At 38.7% G+C, this 17,468-nt stretch overlaps 1 protein-coding gene across 2 annotated transcripts; it reads left to right on the top strand.

The window, feature by feature from the left end:
- The first annotated feature begins 1,103 nt into the window (after positions 1–1,103).
- Positions 1,104–17,356, top strand: hmmr (hyaluronan-mediated motility receptor (RHAMM)). Of its 2 annotated transcripts, none has more exons than XM_081382524.1 (20): positions 1,104–1,296; positions 1,765–1,863; positions 2,111–2,187; positions 3,002–3,079; positions 3,197–3,385; positions 3,496–3,582; positions 3,672–3,783; positions 5,629–5,694; positions 5,773–5,846; positions 5,981–6,051; positions 6,138–6,505; positions 6,622–6,770; positions 8,234–8,448; positions 8,528–8,644; positions 9,185–9,343; positions 14,221–14,598; positions 14,714–14,786; positions 15,211–15,387; positions 15,471–15,621; positions 16,670–17,356. In XM_081382524.1, the coding sequence occupies exons 1-20, from the start codon at positions 1,251–1,253 to the stop codon at positions 16,687–16,689; spliced, it is 2,706 nt and encodes a 901-aa protein (XP_081238650.1). In that variant the 5' UTR covers positions 1,104–1,250; the 3' UTR covers positions 16,690–17,356. The 2 variants fall into 2 exon arrangements, with proteins under 2 accessions (XP_081238650.1, XP_081238651.1); XM_081382525.1 differs by lacking the exon at positions 1,104–1,296 and adding an exon at positions 1,431–1,571.
- Positions 17,357–17,468: the final 112 nt, after the last annotated feature.

Raw genomic sequence — 17,468 nt, 5'->3', positions numbered from 1 at the left:
TGCTTTTTTCTGTTAACATTTTAAACATATTATTATCACTTATCCCTGTTCAGAGATATAAACTCATACATAACCGTTTCCCTGTCCTCTGTTATCCACTGTAATGTTTCTGATTTGTATCTGTCTGGAGACAGTAAGTTTTTGAATAAAAGTAAACAAATCTTTCTCGTGTATTTGTGTGATTTTACATTATTCTTTCTTTGCCCGATGCTTTTACTCACTCACTCACTTACAAATGAGCAAAGTCACACGCAAATATCCTGTTTGCCAAATATCCTGTTTGCCACAGTATGTTTTGAAATTCATTCTCTAAAAGTATGTTTTTTTTAATACACATGTACTCTGTACTTTTGTTAAGAAAGACACTTGAAGAGTTCAGATGCAAAAGCCTCAAAGTGCCATCTGAAATTTTCTTCTAGAATGATCATTTTTATCAAGCTCGTATATTTAAGTTCAGTAATTTCACTTAAATGACAATTAATAGGTAATTTGCATTGTCATTTAAGTGAAATTATTGAACTTAGATATACGAGCTTGATAAAAATGATCATTCTAAAAGAAAATTTCAGATGGCACTTAGAGGCTTTTGCATCTGAACTCTTCACTTATACTTATAAAAGTTGAGTTGCATCTATGAATATTTACCAGTTACTTACTACAGCTGTTAATCCTATAAAAACTTTAGCCATCCGGAGGAGACACAAATATGATGAGCCCAGTAAACTTGTATCTGACTCTAAATCGCATGCACGTGCAGTTTTTTGTTTGTCTGTTTTTTAATGCTTTTTTTGAACATTCAGTTTACAGTGAAGAACAATACAATTTTAACACAAGTATTAAAAATGACAGAAATATAAAGAATAGTTAAAGAAAACACTTCAACACCACAGCTCAAAACAAAAACAACTAGACAGTTACTAAAAACAAGAGAATGAAAAGAAAGAAAGGGAGGGCATTACTTAAAAGAAATGCACTCTTTGAATTTCGGGAGAACGCTACGTTACCAGATGTGACGTAAAGCACGATGTCGTTACTGATTGGTTTACATTACTGTTCGTCGCATATTCTTCAATTTCATTGGTTAATGTCGTTTCGCAGGCTCTTTTGGGCGGGGTTACCATTTCAAAATTTCAGCGGGTGTAAACGAGTTGTTGTTGACGGACGGTAGTTTTATCTTCAAAGTTTAAACAATTAAACAATTTAAGTACGTTTTTCAACAGTCTCTGGGCTTTCGACCACTCTTATCGGTCATGTCTTTCTCAAGAGCTCCATTAAAGAGATTTAACGAAAATATTGGTAAGTTTCATACGTCTGTTCCATTATTCTACGATGTGAATGAAGTTGAATGCAGTTATGTGAGTTTAAATAGTTTAATTATTAATGATTCAGGTGATTTTACTTAAAGTAAAGTTACATGGTTAGTTCTCACTTTCATGCTCAGCTTTATAATTTAATACCGTTTTCTTTGTTAAGCGTCTGTTTTCTTGCAGCTGCGATCTATCTATTTTGCCAGACTATCAAATCAAAGTTTATTTATCAAATGCACAGCAGTACGTCACGAGGCAATAACTGTAAGGCGTGCATTGTTATTTCTAAGCTAAAAAAAAAATAGACATAAAATGAAGACTTAAAGATATGAAAATGAATGCTGAATATGTTTGTTCAGCTGTTTGGAATACATGCCAGCTAACGTTACCTCAATGATTGTGAGAGGTTTATATTCATAAACTTTGATTATTGATCTTTGGTATTTTGTATCCTTAGGTTGTGCTCCTCCACCTGGTACATATGATGTGAAGTCTGGTGAGCTGAAGGGAGCTGTTTCATTTCATAAAGCAGAGCGCTTCAGAACAGCTTCCAAAAGTGAGAGCAGATTTTCTTGAACCACCATTTAAGATAACATTTTCCATCTGAACCTTCAAGGAATAGTTCACCCAAAAAGGAAAATTCTGTCATCATTTACTCACGCTCATGTCGTTTCAAACGAGTAATTAATGATAGAATTTTCAATTTTGGGTGAACTATCCCTTTAAGAATAAGAAACATTGATTAATATATTTAAACTTTTTTTTTTTACTTTTTTTTTTTTATTTTTTTTTATGCTGATCAGCAGAGGCACCCCTGCCATCCCCTTCAAAAGAAGTACCCATGTCTCCAGTTCGGAGGACCATGTCTGTTGATGGTTTGGTAAGATCTGAATTTGTAATTATTTGCTAGTGGTCAACCATACTGAAGTATTAGTTTAATACAGTTGTACACCTTCTATTCCATGATTTTTCTTATACAGAACAAAAAGGATTTTATCCATATAATGAAAGTCTCTAGTCCAAAACAACCTGCACACTCTTGACATTCATTGCATGGACAAATATACAGAGACATTTCTCAAAATAGAATTTTTTTCACAGAAGAAAGTCATACAGGTTAAGAAAGAATACAGGTTGGAAACTAGTAAATGAAGACACATTTTTTTGAATTTTGTCTGAACTATCCTTTTTAAAATGACTGTATTGTAATGTAACTATTTTGTTCCTGTGTTTGTCTTATTAGACATACCAAACCTGTATGAATTTCTTTCTTCTGCTGAACACAAAAGAAGATATTTTGAAGAATGTGGATAACCAAAAAATTGATGGGCCTCATTGACTTCCATAGTATTTTTTTATTTCTATTTTATTTTTTCTCCATACTATGGAAGTCAATGGGGCCCATCAACTGTCTGGTTACCCATATTCTTCAAAGTATCTTCTTTTGTGTTCAGCAGAAGAAAGAAATTCCTACAGGTTTGGAACAACTTGAGGTTGACATTATTTGAAGACTTTTTAAATATCTTAAAAATGTACAACTTTGATTTGGGTGAGCTAATAGTGTCAGTTCCCTTTTTAGAGTTCACCAAAGTGTCTAAAAACAGACAATTTGTCAGTAAATTGAATATCTACCTGTATATCAGTTAATAGTATTTGCTATGCTGTTTTACTATTTGCTTTTTTTCCTCATATAGGCTGATGCATTAAGTTCCAAAAAAGACAAAAATAGTTTCACACTTGAAATGAAACATCAGAGACTTCTGGAGAAAGAGGTAGATTTCAAAATGTTTTGAACATTTCCTGGATGGCCATTTGTTGTTTTGAGGCCTGATCAATTTCTTTGGCCTTTTCTCTTAACCTTGACTGTCACTTCTAATGCTGGAGTATAGATCCGATCTTTGGTGCAGCAGAGAGGAGAGCAGGACCGCAGGCTGCTGACCCTGGAGGAAGAGCTGAAGAAGTTGGAGTCTAAATTGCTCATGGCTGTCAGAGAGAAGACTGGCCTTGCTGCCAATGTGGCTTCTCTCGAGAGGCAGCTTGCAGAGTTAAAGAAAGTTAATGAGTTCCTGAAGACCAAGGTGACTAGTCTTTTTGTACCAGGGTGTTTTGCAATCTCCGTTGCTTAAGTGTTGTTTTGTAGACTGCTTTAAGTTTACTGAGGAATGTCTTGGCACTTTAATTTTCCCAGGTCTCTGCAGATACCACCAAGAAGAAGATCAATGCTCTTTCCATGGAGCTCATTGAGGCCAAAAATAAACTGGATGCCAAAGATAAGGTAAGTTCCCTCAAGTCACTTTATGGAGAGGAGTTTGTGTAACTTCACAAGTTGCTCAGTGTAATTGTGGGCTTGTGCTTTATTAACAGGAGCTGAGCTTCCTACAGATCAGCTCAGAGGGGAAAGTAAAGGTCTTGGAAACGGATCTGGAGACTGCCAGAACAACTTTTAGAGTTCTTCAGGAAAGGAACCAGGATCTTGGTGAGGATTAATAATGTATATTTGATAATGTATATTTTTTTAGATCAGTCCCATTTTATAGAATCTATCTGACAGATGTTCAGTGCGTCTAAGCATAAGTCAGACCATGTTCAAAACAGAATACTAACAGTAGTTCACACAGAAGAACTATCACTGTTGTCACACAAATATTAAGCACCACAATTGCAGCCTTAGACTTTTCAAAAACATTAAACATTTTACTGACCCCAAACTTTTTAACATTTGTGGTGTTATTATTTTGTTTAGAAGTAAAATGGTACAGTCAGGCATGTTGCAACCATAAAGTGGCATTTAAAGGGTTAGTTCACCCAAAAATGAAAATTATGTCATTAATGACTCACCCTCATGTCGTTCCAAGCCCGTAAGACCTCCGTTCATCTTCGGAACACAGTTTAAGATATTTTAGATTTAGTCCGAGGGCTGTCTGTTCCCCTCCATTAAAGTCAATGGAAGTGTGTCACTGTTCACGTCCAGAAAGGCAATACAGACATCATCAAAGTAGTCCATGTGACATCAGTGGCTCAATCTTAAGTTTATCAAGCGTCGAGAATACTTTTTGTGCGCAAAAACAAACAAAAATAACGACTTTATACGACCAGCGTCGGCCAATAGTGAGCCTACGTGGTGACGTGCAACACAGACACGCTGCGCAAAAACACTACGAGGCCCAGAGAGAAGGAAATGAATAGTGGAATAAAGCCGTTATTTTTGTTTGTCTTTGCGCACAAAAAGTATTCTCGACGCTTGATAAACTTAAGATTGAGCCACTGATGTCACATGGTCTACTTTGATGATGTCTGTATTGCCTTTCTGGACGTGAACAGTGACACGTCCATTGACTTTCAATGGAGGAACAGAAAGCTCTCGGACTAAATCTAAAATATCTTAAACTGTGTTCCGAAGATGAACGGAGGTCTTACGGGCTTGGAACGACATGAGGGTGAGTCATTAATGACATAATTTTCATTTTTGGGTGAACTAACCCTTTAAGAAGCTTCTGACTTGTAAACCAGTAAAGTGGTTTAGAAATTATTTATTGATTCAAATGACTCCTTAAAGTTTAGTTGCAAATCACATATCATAAGTGACTACAAGCAAAGTCCTTTTAGGCAAGTCGTGCCACTCGGCCGCCATCTTGGCAACGCCTCCGGGCAGCTATTTCGAACTAACAAGACCAGTCTTCTATCTAAATGATTGGGCAGAGAGTCAGAACTGCACTTTCACTGGTCACCGGGACATAAAAACTGCATGTATAGAAACAGCAGTAAAATATGATAAAAATCGCTGAAAAAGTTTGATGACTTTGCCCCAAAATAAGGTTTAAAATGCCTTTTTCCCCACAGGTTATACCTTTACTACGCATGCGCAAGGGTTCACGTTCACGACACCAAACTTCATTTACGTCTCTATCCAGAATGCCGGTGTTGTGCCACGCACTTAGACAATTATATGTATTTAAATGTCTGAAACCTAAAATAAACATTATGTAGTTAAAACACTGAACAGTTGTGATAGAGCCTATGACAAGCGCTGAGCGCGTCCGTCTTTGGCTCAGCGCCAGCCACAGCGCGAAAGCATAGGTTGAATATGGCAGTTATGTCACGTCACTGTACATTCGCTCCTTAGTGGTCAGCTGCTGACTGTTAAAAGCAGATGATTGGCTTTCCAGCGGGAGGGGCGGGACATGTGCATACAACCGCCATCTTTGCCGTTACGGGTTTTCCTTATATAGTTGTATTGAGGATTGAGGAAGTGGCATGTCTCATATAAATTGTCTCTGCTACAAGCTAACATTTTTGCTTCTTACTTAACATTGTGTTTTAGAGGATCTTCATCAGGAGACAAGAGCCCAGAATGAGCAGATTGAGAATGAAATGGATAAATTGCACAGTAAGTTTGCATGCTAAGAAAAATCAGTTTGTTTAATGGCTACATCTGACTTTTTTTTTCTGTCTTCTTCAAATGAAGACATAATCCAGGGGCTGAGGGAGGAGATAAAAGCCCTGGAGAGTTACTTGGACTCAGCAAATGAAGAGATTCAGGTATTGGTTTTGGTCAACAGAATTTGACTCTCTTAAGCCAGTTGACATTTACTCACCGCTTGGGTTGAATCATCAGTCTTTGAAGTGCTGCTTGGTTTGAGATAAGCTGTCTGTCTCACTCTCCAATGTCAAAGGATTTGCGGATTAAGCTCCAGGACAAATCCACCATGGAGCGCCGTGTCTCTGATGCTCAAGACAACCTCAGGTTAAAACTCTGTGCATTTTCATATTGTTGCTGTTGTTATGGTATCAGTGTTCACTTCTTCTTTCATCTCTACGCTGGCTGTGCAGTGAAGTTGAACAGAAGCTGGAGAAATGCACCGGTGAGCTGCAGGACTGTCAGGAGGTGCTGACAGTTAAGGAAGAGGAGCTGCGGATTTTTCAGCAGGAGCTGCAGGACTCCCAGAAGGCTCTAAAAGAGAAGGAAAGTGAGCTGGAGCGGCACTTGCAGGATCTACAGGCCTCGCAGACCTCGCTGAAAGAGCTGGAGGAGCAGATGCAGCGAGGAGTTCAGGATCTTGAGGAGTCCCGGAGCGTGATTCACCAGCAGGAGCAGGAACTGGCCCGAGTGAAGGAAATCTTGAGGAGGACCGAGGAAGAGCTGGATCAGCGTGTGGCGCTCATGGGCGAGAGATGCTTGGTGCTGGAGGATGAAAGAGGTGAATGAGCTTTAAAACTAAGCTTGAGTATTTATGAGATGCACATTATAAATAAGCACATTGTGGGATGAATTTGATCACCCCTCTTAGGATTATTTGTTTGTGATTGTGTGCAGCCAGGACGCAGGAGGAGGGTCTGCGACGGGTTCAAGAGCTCAAGGCAGAGATCAACGCATTGGAGGAGAGCAGGCAGACTGAGACAGAGGCATTTGAAAAGCTGAAGGAGGAGCACTCTGCACTTACCAAACAACTGGAGGAGGAGAAGGTAATTAAGAGAATGTGTAGGTGGTTTACACCGGTATTAGCTTTCGTTTTGGGTACCATTCATTTCAATGGCAGTTGCTCGATTGGCACAGGAAGTGCGTGATTTAAAATCTTTGCTCATGGGTACTTAGTTCTGGACTCTGTTGTTTGAGTCAATTCCCATTTTTGAGCTTTAAATGTCATGTGACTAATCATTCTAAAAATTAAAGCTTCCAAAACTGAAAATTGTCATTTACTCATCCTCAAGTCAGTCAAACCCATAAGACTTTGATCAATGCACATGCATTAAGCCTTTATCAAATGTGATAAATGGAGTGTGAGAACCAATGAGGTTCATTCTCACATCAAGCATGGTACAGTTGAGCTTCTGTTTACCACTTTTGATGAGCTTTTGTTTTAGGTCTGCATGATATCGGAAAAAACTGACATTCCAATATTTTGTTTGTCGATCTATATCTATCTATCTATACTGATCTACTCTCAGTATGTCTACTGATTAGTGTTTATAATTAAATAAAAGTTCAACTTAAATCTGTTCATCATAAATAATTGTTGTTGTTTTTTTTTGTTGTTTTTTTCAGAAGACTTTGATAAAACCACTTGATTCATATGGATTACTTTTGAGATGACTTTGTACTTGTGTAAAGGTTTTTGTTGCATGGACTTTCAATGGACAAAAATGATGGCTGAATAGCAAAATTATCTTCAGAATGAACAGAAGTCTTATAGGTTTGGAACAACATGAGATTGAGGAAAGGATTATTTGGGGGGTGAACTATCCTTTTAATGTCATGACAACTGACGTTACCATACAAACACACAGTACTAAAGTATTCCAGGCAGTCACTAATTTCTTTTATCCATTTAACCAGGTTCACTTTATGCAATTCAACCCCATTTTTGTGCAAGCTTTCACTTAATATTTTGGGGATATTTATTTTTAATTTTATCAATCAATAAATTCCATTAGAAACAAAAAAATGTTGTATTTAATTTAATACTGTGAAGCTGCTTTGATACAATCTGTATTGTGAAAAGCGCTATACAAATACACTTGACTTGACTTGACTTGACTTGACTTAATGCATGCAAGATCACTAATTAAAATAATTGAAATATTGTTTGGACCTTTGCTGTGAAGGACTTAGAAACTAAATCTTTTTTTTTTTTTTTCTCCTATTAATTTCATTTGCTGTATATGTGTCTTGGGCCATGACTAGGAAAACAGTTTACTAACATGCCATTTTGTGATTTATTGTGGTACTTCAAGAGGAAAAATCAATCCTGAATAAGTGTGATGTGATTTATACCAGCATGAGTGGGACAATTAAGTGAAGAGTGCAACTTAATAGACTTAACTAGGTTGTACTGTGCCGTCCCTCAATCAGGGAGTCAAAGTCTCCTTGATCGTCTTTGTGGATTAGGCTAATGTCTCTAAAGCTCGTCTAATGTGTGTTGCTGCAGACTCACAGTGGCTCCCTGGCTAACATGCTTGAGCACCTGAGAGATGAGTCTGAGGCAGAGAGGAGACAGCTTGGCGAGGAGCTTGAGGACGCGCTCGAGGAGCTGTCAGAACTGGAGAAGCAGGAGCAATGCAGTGAGCAGGCCATCCAGCACCTCACACAGAAGAACCAGACGCTGGAGCAGGAGCTGCGGAACAATTGTGCTGAGTTAGAAAAGTGAGAACAAATTCTAATGGAGTTGAGATGAATCGCATCTCTGGTAAAAACTGACCAGTGTTGTTGTGTCCTTTGGCAGGAAGTGTGCTGAGATGCAGGCTTTAGAAGAGGCTCATGTGACTGCAATCAAAAAACTAGAAGAGGATCACAACACCTGTCTTGCCAAGCTGGGAGATGTTACTACTGACTTTGAGAGGTATTACTTTAAATACCTTTTCATTTATTTAAAGTCATCATTAAATCAAAATGAACTATTCTTATTTATTTTATTTAACATTGCTTATTATAAATGATTTATTCCTTGCACATCATAATTTAATTTTATTTTATTCATGTGCCCTTGTAATCCTTAATCTAAATAACTTCCCCTCTCTCTTGCAACAACATCTATTCTTTTCTCTGATGATGTGTTTACTGGTGTGAGGGCAGGACAACTTGTCACTCACATGAGATTGACCAATAGTAACCATCTAATCAATTCCCAAAGACAAAATCAAGTTTTGCTCTACTTTTTTTCTTTTGTGAAAAGCCATTTCACTCATAAATGTATGTCACAATACAATAGGGAAGAACTATCACAACTCCTGTTTCATGCCAACTTTAAATACAACCATAAAGTGCTATCTATGGAAGTTTATAATGACCCAGAAATTATTAATTGCCAATGCCCTTTTCAACCATCATCAAATGTCTTAATCAAAGGGTTTTTTTTTTTGTGTGTGTGTAATTCCATAAGCACAAGGCGGTCTCTGGGTGAGCAGAAGGCCAAGGCAGAGGCTCAAACCCATCAGCTGCAGGAAGAGATGAACCAACTGAAGCAACAGTTGCAGCAGGACCAGCAGAAACTCATAAGCTACCAGGAAATGCAGTGTAAAGAGCAAGAGGAGTATGCTAGGTCAGTGTCCCACCTCACAGATCTGCAGTAAATATCTGCTACACTTCCCCATAGTTGATGTGGTCCAAGAAATAACGTCATTATCACGAAATAAATGAACAGGCTCATCAGGACCCCGACACAAAACAGAGGTCCTATATCATCCTGATTGTGATTCTGGAGAGGACATTTTGTGATAATGTCAGTCATTATTAATAAATGGCTTATTTACAAATCAATATTTCATGATTATTTCTTCAAATTAATTTAAATACTAAATAAAACATTATAAAATGTAAATAAATCAATTATATTAAAAAGTGTTATTATTTAACCATTTGACACATGATCACACTGGTGTACAGTGCATCACGTGATCAACTGCTAAATTCAAATGTGCTTTCACGTGTTGGCTGGAGCTGAGCAAGAGACTGCCACGCTCAGCACTTGTCATGCACCACAAATTATTTGTATTATTTTTTGTTAAGCTAATATTGCTCTCCAATTACCAAACCATTTAATGGATCAATGTGAACTGTTTTTATAAAAATGAATCATTACCATAAATTTAAAGGAAACTTTTTAAAAAAATATTCCCTTATAGCTGTAGATTAAAGTGGCAGTACACAGTTTTCAAGTAAGTATATTGGTAAGTATATTGATTGGTAAGTATATTGATTCGGGCTGTCAATGTATTTAACCCAGGGGTGCCCAATCCTGCTCCTGTCGATCGACTGTCCTGCACAGTTTATCTCTAACCCTAATCAAACATATTTCACACAATTGATGGAGAAGAAACACAGAGACATCACAGAGAAATTGAAAGCTGTCCTAAAGCAAACAGAGTGTGTTGCCCTGACAACAGACATTTGGACCAGTGTGGCAACAGAGGCCTACCTGGGGGTGACATGCCACTTCTTGGGGGGAGATTAAGTCCCTCTCCCTAACCACAAGAAGAGAGACACACTGCAGCCATCATCGCAGACTGGCTAGAGGAGACAACTGCCAAATTTGAGATTCCACTTGAAAAGGTAAAGGCAGTTGTCCATGACAATGGGGCCAATGTGGTGGCAGCAGCAAGAATTCTTAGAGAGAGGCATGGGTGGGCTTCTGTGAGATGTGCAGGGCATACTTTAAATTTAGTTGTGCAGAGCACAGCTAGTTGTGTGGGTTCTGCTAGGTGCCAATAAGTGTGAACTGGCCTGCACTAAGCTCAAAGAAAAACAACAGCAGATGGGACAGCCACCACTCATGTTGATACAGGATGTCAGTACACCAGTGGAACAGTAGGTCTCACATGTTATCAAGACTCCTGGAACAGCGATGGCCTGTGACTGCAGCTCTCTCCGATCCAGCAGTCAATCCGAGAGGTAAACACCACTACCTGGATCTAAAGCCAGAGCAGTGGCACATCAGTGAGGAGTTGACACAGGTCCTTGGGACATTTGAAGGAGCTACAGAGTTTCTTAGTGGAGAACAGTATGTCACCCTCTCTGCCCTTCCACAGCTGCTCCAAAACCTTAAAAAGTCCACACTGACTGCAGAACCTGAAACTGCACCAGTGAAGGCATTTCAGGCTTCTGCTGCAGAGCAGATCACAGAGAGGTGGCAAGGGTTGTATGAATTTCTACCTGATGCTCCCAACCTTGTCCTTCTGGATGCTGCTTTGGACCCCAGGTTTAGAAAACTGAAGTTCTTGTCTGCAGAAAAGGTGTTGAAAGTCCAAACTAGTATTCAATCAATGGCACTAGCTGCCAGAAAGGACTCAAAACAGACACATGTAAGGGTAGAGGAAGCCACTGCCACCACATCAGCTACACACACTACAGGTAGATCACATCAGAAAAGTATTCTGGGATCATCATTAGAGGATGAGGATGAGCTGATGTGCAGAGCGGTGCAGAGGGAGGTCTTGGAATATTTTGGTGAACAGCCTATTTCCAAGAAGGAGAATCCACTGCCATGGTGGAGAATAAATCAAGCAAGAAGATATCCAACCTTGGCACAGCTGGCAAAGTCTTTCTTGGGGATCCCAGCAACATCAACATCCTCAGAGCACTTGTTCTCTGCTGCTGGGAACATTGCCTCAAAACGTAGGGCAAGCCTAAGTGCTGAGCATGTGGATATGTTGACATTTCTCCATTGCAACTATAAGCTGTTGTAGAATCTGAAATCACTCACTCACTCACTCACTCACTCACTCACTCACTCACTCACTCACTCACTCACTACCTCATCTAGGTATATTTTGATGTTGTTTTTTTTGCAGAAGGTGCAATCCTTTTTTTGTAATGTTGTATTAAGACAAAGTTTGTATTCATAGTTTTACATGTTGTACATGTTTTACAGTAAGTTGACTTAACTGTATTGTTATATAATTGTTGGCACTGGCACTTATAAACACTAAATAGGTAAAAATTGCAATAAATAGGCTTAGTTTTGGAGCCAAATGTTGGAGTTGGAATCAATACCTGTTTTTTTTTTTTGAGAAATAAAAGCCAAATGCTTGATCATTTTACAGCCACATCATTTTCGTTATGCATTATTTGTTTTGGTTGTTTTAAAACAACAACAAAAAATGTATCCGATTAATCTGTAATGCTGAAGATTACTTGTAATGCTTTGTTAGCTGGTTGTCCTGCATCCTCAATAAATAAGCTACAGTTAGTCCAAAATGCCGCCGCTAGAGTTCTTACTAGATCAAGAAAATTTGACCATATAACACCAATTTTATCATCACTACATTGGTTACCTATAAAGTTCCGTATTAATTACAAGGTATTGCTACTGACTTATAAAGCCCTAAACGGCTTAGCTCCAGTTTATTTAAAGGATCTTCTATCGCCCTATAATCCATCGCGCTCTTTAAGATCACTAAATTCGAGGCTTTTGGTCATACCTAGGATATCCAGATCCACCAAAGGAGGGAGAGCATTTTCACATTTAGCTACAAAACTCTGGAATAGTCTTCCTGATACTGTTCGTTGCTCAGACTCGCTCTCAATTTAGAACTAGATTAAAACTAGATTAGATCCAGTTTAAAACTAGATTAAAGACGCATCTCTTCAGCCAGGCATTCATATAATATTTTTAATCTTACAGTTAAATCCGACCTCTAGTTTATAAACGCCAGAGGAGAACTGGCCCCCGACTGAGCCTGGGTTCTCCCAAGGTTTTTTTTTCTCCATTAGGTCACCTGATGGAGTTTTTCAGTTCCTTGCCACTGTTGCCTTTGGCTTGCTCAGTTGGGGATACTTAATTTAATTAATCAATCAACAATACTATTGATCAGCATTACCAAACGTGGACGTTTTACACTAGAAACAAACACTGATGTACTATTTTATTTAATACTGTGAAGCTGCTTTGATACAATCTGTATTGTGAAAAGCGCTATATAAATAAAGTTGACTTGACTTGACTTAATCGATCGATTAAGTGCTAGATTAATCGATTACAAAAAGAATCGATTGCTGCAGCCCTAGATTTAACCCTTTGATGCGTACAATCACACTGGTGTGATTAGAGCGTTTAGTGCATCGTGATCAACTGCTAAATTCAAATGTGCTTTCGTGCGTTGGCTAGAGCTGAGCCCGAGACAGACACGCTCAGTGCTGTCATACATCACAACTATTCAGTGTTCTCAACCACATAATGTTTATTTTAGGTTTCAGACATTTAAATACACATAAGTACTAGCTTATTTTGTAAAATACACACTGATGTATATGGAAGCAGCAATAACAATCCTGTATAGATATCTATGATGTATACTCTATTCTTCGCACATTTCACCCAGCCACTTACTTTCATGTATTTGTCATACAGCACTATTGTGGCTGCTGTGTCACATGACAAGCATGTTGCGCTGGGGGCTGGGGACTTAAACAAAAAATTTAACCAATTGCTCATACAAGTTTAAATTATTAATTACCACATTAATGTGGAGTATAAAGAGTATAAAGTATATATTACAGTATAAAGAGTTTTTTTTTTATATTTTTATTAAAGGTGCACCATGTAACTTGACACTCTAGTGGTTAATAAATAAAACTGCATGTGTCTTGCGGAAGAACATTGTACCCGGAGCTACTTCTCTTTTGGTGCTTTTCCATTACCAGTATCGGCTCGGCTCGCTTTTCGCTCCGTTTTCCGTTGCAGATAGTACCTCCACAATAGTACCTGGTCGTCATAGCGACGCCGCAGGAAACTGACGTGACTTAATCTTTTATGCGAGACACACCCGCTACCCACACACACAGAACAATGGAGGAAATCGAGTGTATGCTGTTTTTGTTGTTTTTTATTCAGGATACTCCGTCTGGCGCGTGCAATGATGACGCAGTGAATAGTGACGATTCTCTCTGACCAATCAGCAGTCTGCCGTGTTTTCACGTCACATTTTAGTATCGCCTCAGCTCGCTTAGAACCTCGCCGGAGGTGGTACGAAAAAAAAGTACCTGGAAGCAGGTAAAGGTACAACTTTTATACAGTGGAAAACCAAACAGAGCCGAGGCGAGCTGGTACTGTGTAGTGGAAAAGCGCCATTTGAGTCACACAGGTCCCGCTTGGTCTAAAATAGTCTGAATATCAACGCTTATTATAGGCGTTTTTTAGCTGTTCAGGATTAGACAAACAGTTTGGAAGTTGGATTCATGATATACTCTCTCATTATATACATTTTGCATTTTAAATAACTGCATTAATTATTTATAACGGGTTAAACAGAAAATATTAATCTATAACCTAACATGTTATTTTTAATAATGGCACCAAGTTTAGGCTGTAAACGCTGTTCTCACACCATCAGAGGTCTGTAAATATCATACTTCAGTTGTCATACTTTAGAATACACACTGTTTTGAACTGAAAAGTAAATGTAGACTACTGTGTTACAGGATTCTTTTAGAAGTTCAGACAAAGCTGGCTCAGAGAGAGAAAGAGTTGAAGCGAGCTGCAGAGACTCACAGTGAGGAGCTGAGATGCCTGCAGGTGGAAGTGGAGCAGGAGAGAGAGCGGGCTCAGGCTCAGCTGGAGAGAGAACAGAAGAGGCGGCAGTCAGTGGAGGGCCGTTCTGCAGAAGCCAGCAGGCTGCGGGGCCTCGTGGACGAGCTGGAAAACCAGGTTTCTGAGCTGCGCGGGCAGGTGCAGGAGGAAAAAGACTCTTCTCAACGTCACGCTGTGGAGTGGCAGCAAGAGAGACGACAGCTATGCAGACAGATGGAGGAGGAAAGACAAGACTTTCACAAACAGCTCGCAGAGGCTCAGCTGCAGAGGTGAGAAAGTTAGGATGCACTCAACAGGTCTCAAGTCCATCATAGTGTCCTCATGTAGTCAGTCTCCGTGTGTATTGCGTTGTTTAATCCCCGTATTGTCATTTGTTCACCTCAGCACGTGTGATTCTGAGACACAACACTGGAGAAACTTGTATGAAGAGCTCTATGCTAAAGTTAAACCATTTCAGGTAAGCAAAAAAATTGTAGATTTTTTTTTTTTTTTTTTTTTTTTTTGTATTCGTGCATATTCTTTATTTTTTTTATTAGTTTTGGTTACTCTTTATTTTAAGGTTGCCTTAGTTTTTATTTCATGTAACAGACCATTTTTTTGGCTGCTGTGCCTTCTAAGATGCCTTTGCAAACAAACTTCACATGGGAAATGGGTAACAGCACGAATGTGCTGTTAAGGTCATTGAAATAAGTGTCATTGGTAAATCTAAATTTCACCTAATTTTTCCAGACATTGTGAAGGATTTGCAGAGTGGAAGGTGCTACACAATTTAAAAAAAAAAAAAAATCTTTTTTAAATAGTGGCAAAAGAGTAGACAAAACTCTTAGGTTTAATATGTGCTAGATGAGTTCTCTCATGTGTCCTCTTATTCTGGTCATCAGGAACAGCTGGACTGCTTTGCAGCAGAGAGGAATGCGTTGTTGAATGAGAAAGGATCCACGCAGGCAGAGTTGAACAAGTTAGCCGATGCCTATGCTAATCTGATGGGCCATCAAAACCAGCGACAGAAGATCAAACACATGGTCAAACTCAAAGAGGAGAACTTGGAGCTCAAACAAGTAAGGCATTATTCATAAGGCAGTTGTCATTGTTTGATTCGAAGGTTTTGGTGCGTAGCTGACCGTGTCCATGTGTTCTGTAGGAAGTGTCCAAGTTAAGGGCACAAGTGGGGAAACAGAAGCAAGAGCTGGATCGACTCAAGTCCAGCCAGGTGCCAAAGAGGTTCGACCCCAGCAAGGCTTTCAAACATGAGCTCAAAGAAAACCAGCAGCCCAGCTCAGCTCTTACACGAGGTGAATTTTGAAAAAAAAACCTGGATAGGGTTTGACCAGTTATTCACAATTTCTTACTTAAATTGGAACATAAAGTAGCTACTAGCTTAATAACTAACTTAATATAAACTTTTCTTCAGGACTACCTTAAAATGAATACGTGATGTAACAGGTAACCATTAAAGATCATGGAGAAGGGGATTTGTGAGCACTACGTATAGTCCTGGGCTGCGTTTCCCAAAAGCATTGTAAGCCTAAGTTGATCGGAGAGCAATTGCCACCAATGGTCTCTACGATCAACTTAGGCTTTCGATGCTTCTTGTAGCTATATTTTTACATACTATAGCCTTGTAATGTGTGTTGTTGTTTTTTTTTTGGTAAGCGAATTAAGGCATCGCAGTAGTCCAAATGAGAAGTTAGCAGTGCATGAATTTGGGTTTCTGCATCAGCCAGATTGTGGAGACGTGCGATATAACGCAGGTGATAAAAAGAGTTTTTAGCAACTGAAGCAATATGAGAAACAAAGGAAAGACAGGAATCAAATAAAACATCAACATCACATACAGGGGAGGAGAGTTTAACAAAAACTATATCAATGTCAAAAGACAGGTCCATTCTATTTAGAGGTACAGTGGAGCTGATCAGCATTATTTCATTTTTGCTGTTATTTAGTTTTAGAAAATTCAGGGACATACAGTGTTTGATTTCTCTAATACATGCAGTGAGTCAGGCAGAGATGAAATATCAGAGGAGGTGGTAAGATAGATTTGGACGCCATCAGCATAACAATGAAAACGAAGTCCATACTTGCGATCACCAAGTGGCTGCAAGTAGATGATAAAAAGTAACGGACCAAGAACTGAGCCCTGTGGGACACCCTGTGTCAGTGGAATTGTGCTGGACTTCTACTCTGCATGGTGATGTAGAACTTTCTATCAGTGAGATGAGAAATAAACCAGGAAAGAGCAGAGCCACGGATTCTTATACTGGAAATATGAATATCATGCCAATAGACTAACTTGAATGTTCTTTTTATTCCACATTTCAAATCTAATTCTGCTTTTTCCAGGCAACAACAAATTTCGTTAAACTATCACTGCTGGACTTTTGTGGTATATCCCCTGGCCTATGGATGACTGCTCAACATGGACACTGTGAACGAGGATAGTTCAGCACCCAAACATCCTGACTGCCTCTTCGGAGTCTGACAATGTAGATCTTATTTATGTATGTTTTATTTTTGTTTGTGTGTGAATTTAATACAGTGGCATTAACATTGTTACTGTCACTCAATATCTATATATATTTGACAGCCCTCTTTTTTAGATGTTGCTCTTGACTAATTTGACTACAATGGTGAAAATGTTTATATGGTACTTAGGATTTTATGTTATCTGATTTTGTTCATCACAGGGTGTGCTATTATCTTTAAAAAGTTCAATGTTTTCCCACTCTTTAAGTGTCCAACGAGTCTTGTTCAGTTGATTTGTTCTTTTTTTTTTTTAAGTAAATTTTAGTTCTTACAATATTATTTTATAATTTTAATTTTTTTTTTCTGCCACTAAGCTTAATGTCAAAACTATAGATGTCTTTAAATTTTAATGTTCTTATTTTAAAAGAGCTGTGTCAGTGAAAACTTTTATACTTAATAAAATACTTGCTTTTCTCTCTGTCATTGTGATATATTTATGCCATAATTTTAACACTAGAAGGACATTGTATTACACTATCATGCATTTCTCATCAGTTTGAGAGCTTAAAATCATGGATGTTCCAGCAGAGGGCGCTAGAACACAAGGCAAACCAGAGCATGTCATTTAATGCTGCTTTTGGAAGAACCTTCGTCATTTCTTCTACAAGCTTCCATT

Source organism: Scardinius erythrophthalmus (genome assembly GCF_964197995.2).
Source record: "Scardinius erythrophthalmus genome assembly, chromosome: 13".
Lineage (NCBI taxonomy): Eukaryota > Metazoa > Chordata > Actinopteri > Cypriniformes > Leuciscidae > Scardinius > Scardinius erythrophthalmus.
This window is presented reverse-complemented; position numbering and strand designations above follow the sequence as displayed.

What these genes read in the sequence shown, in the direction of transcription:
- hmmr (XM_081382524.1), top strand. Translation starts at nt 1,251, where the DNA reads ATGTCTTTCTCAAGAGCTCCATTAAAGAGATTTAACGAAAATATTG. An exon ending in CTTCAGAACAGCTTCCAAAA is followed by an intron (nt 1,864 to 2,110) that starts GTGAGAGCAGAT and finishes TATGCTGATCAG; the next exon opens with CAGAGGCACCCCTGCCATCC. An exon ending in GGTGCTGGAGGATGAAAGAG is followed by an intron (nt 6,506 to 6,621) that starts GTGAATGAGCTT and finishes GATTGTGTGCAG; the next exon opens with CCAGGACGCAGGAGGAGGGT.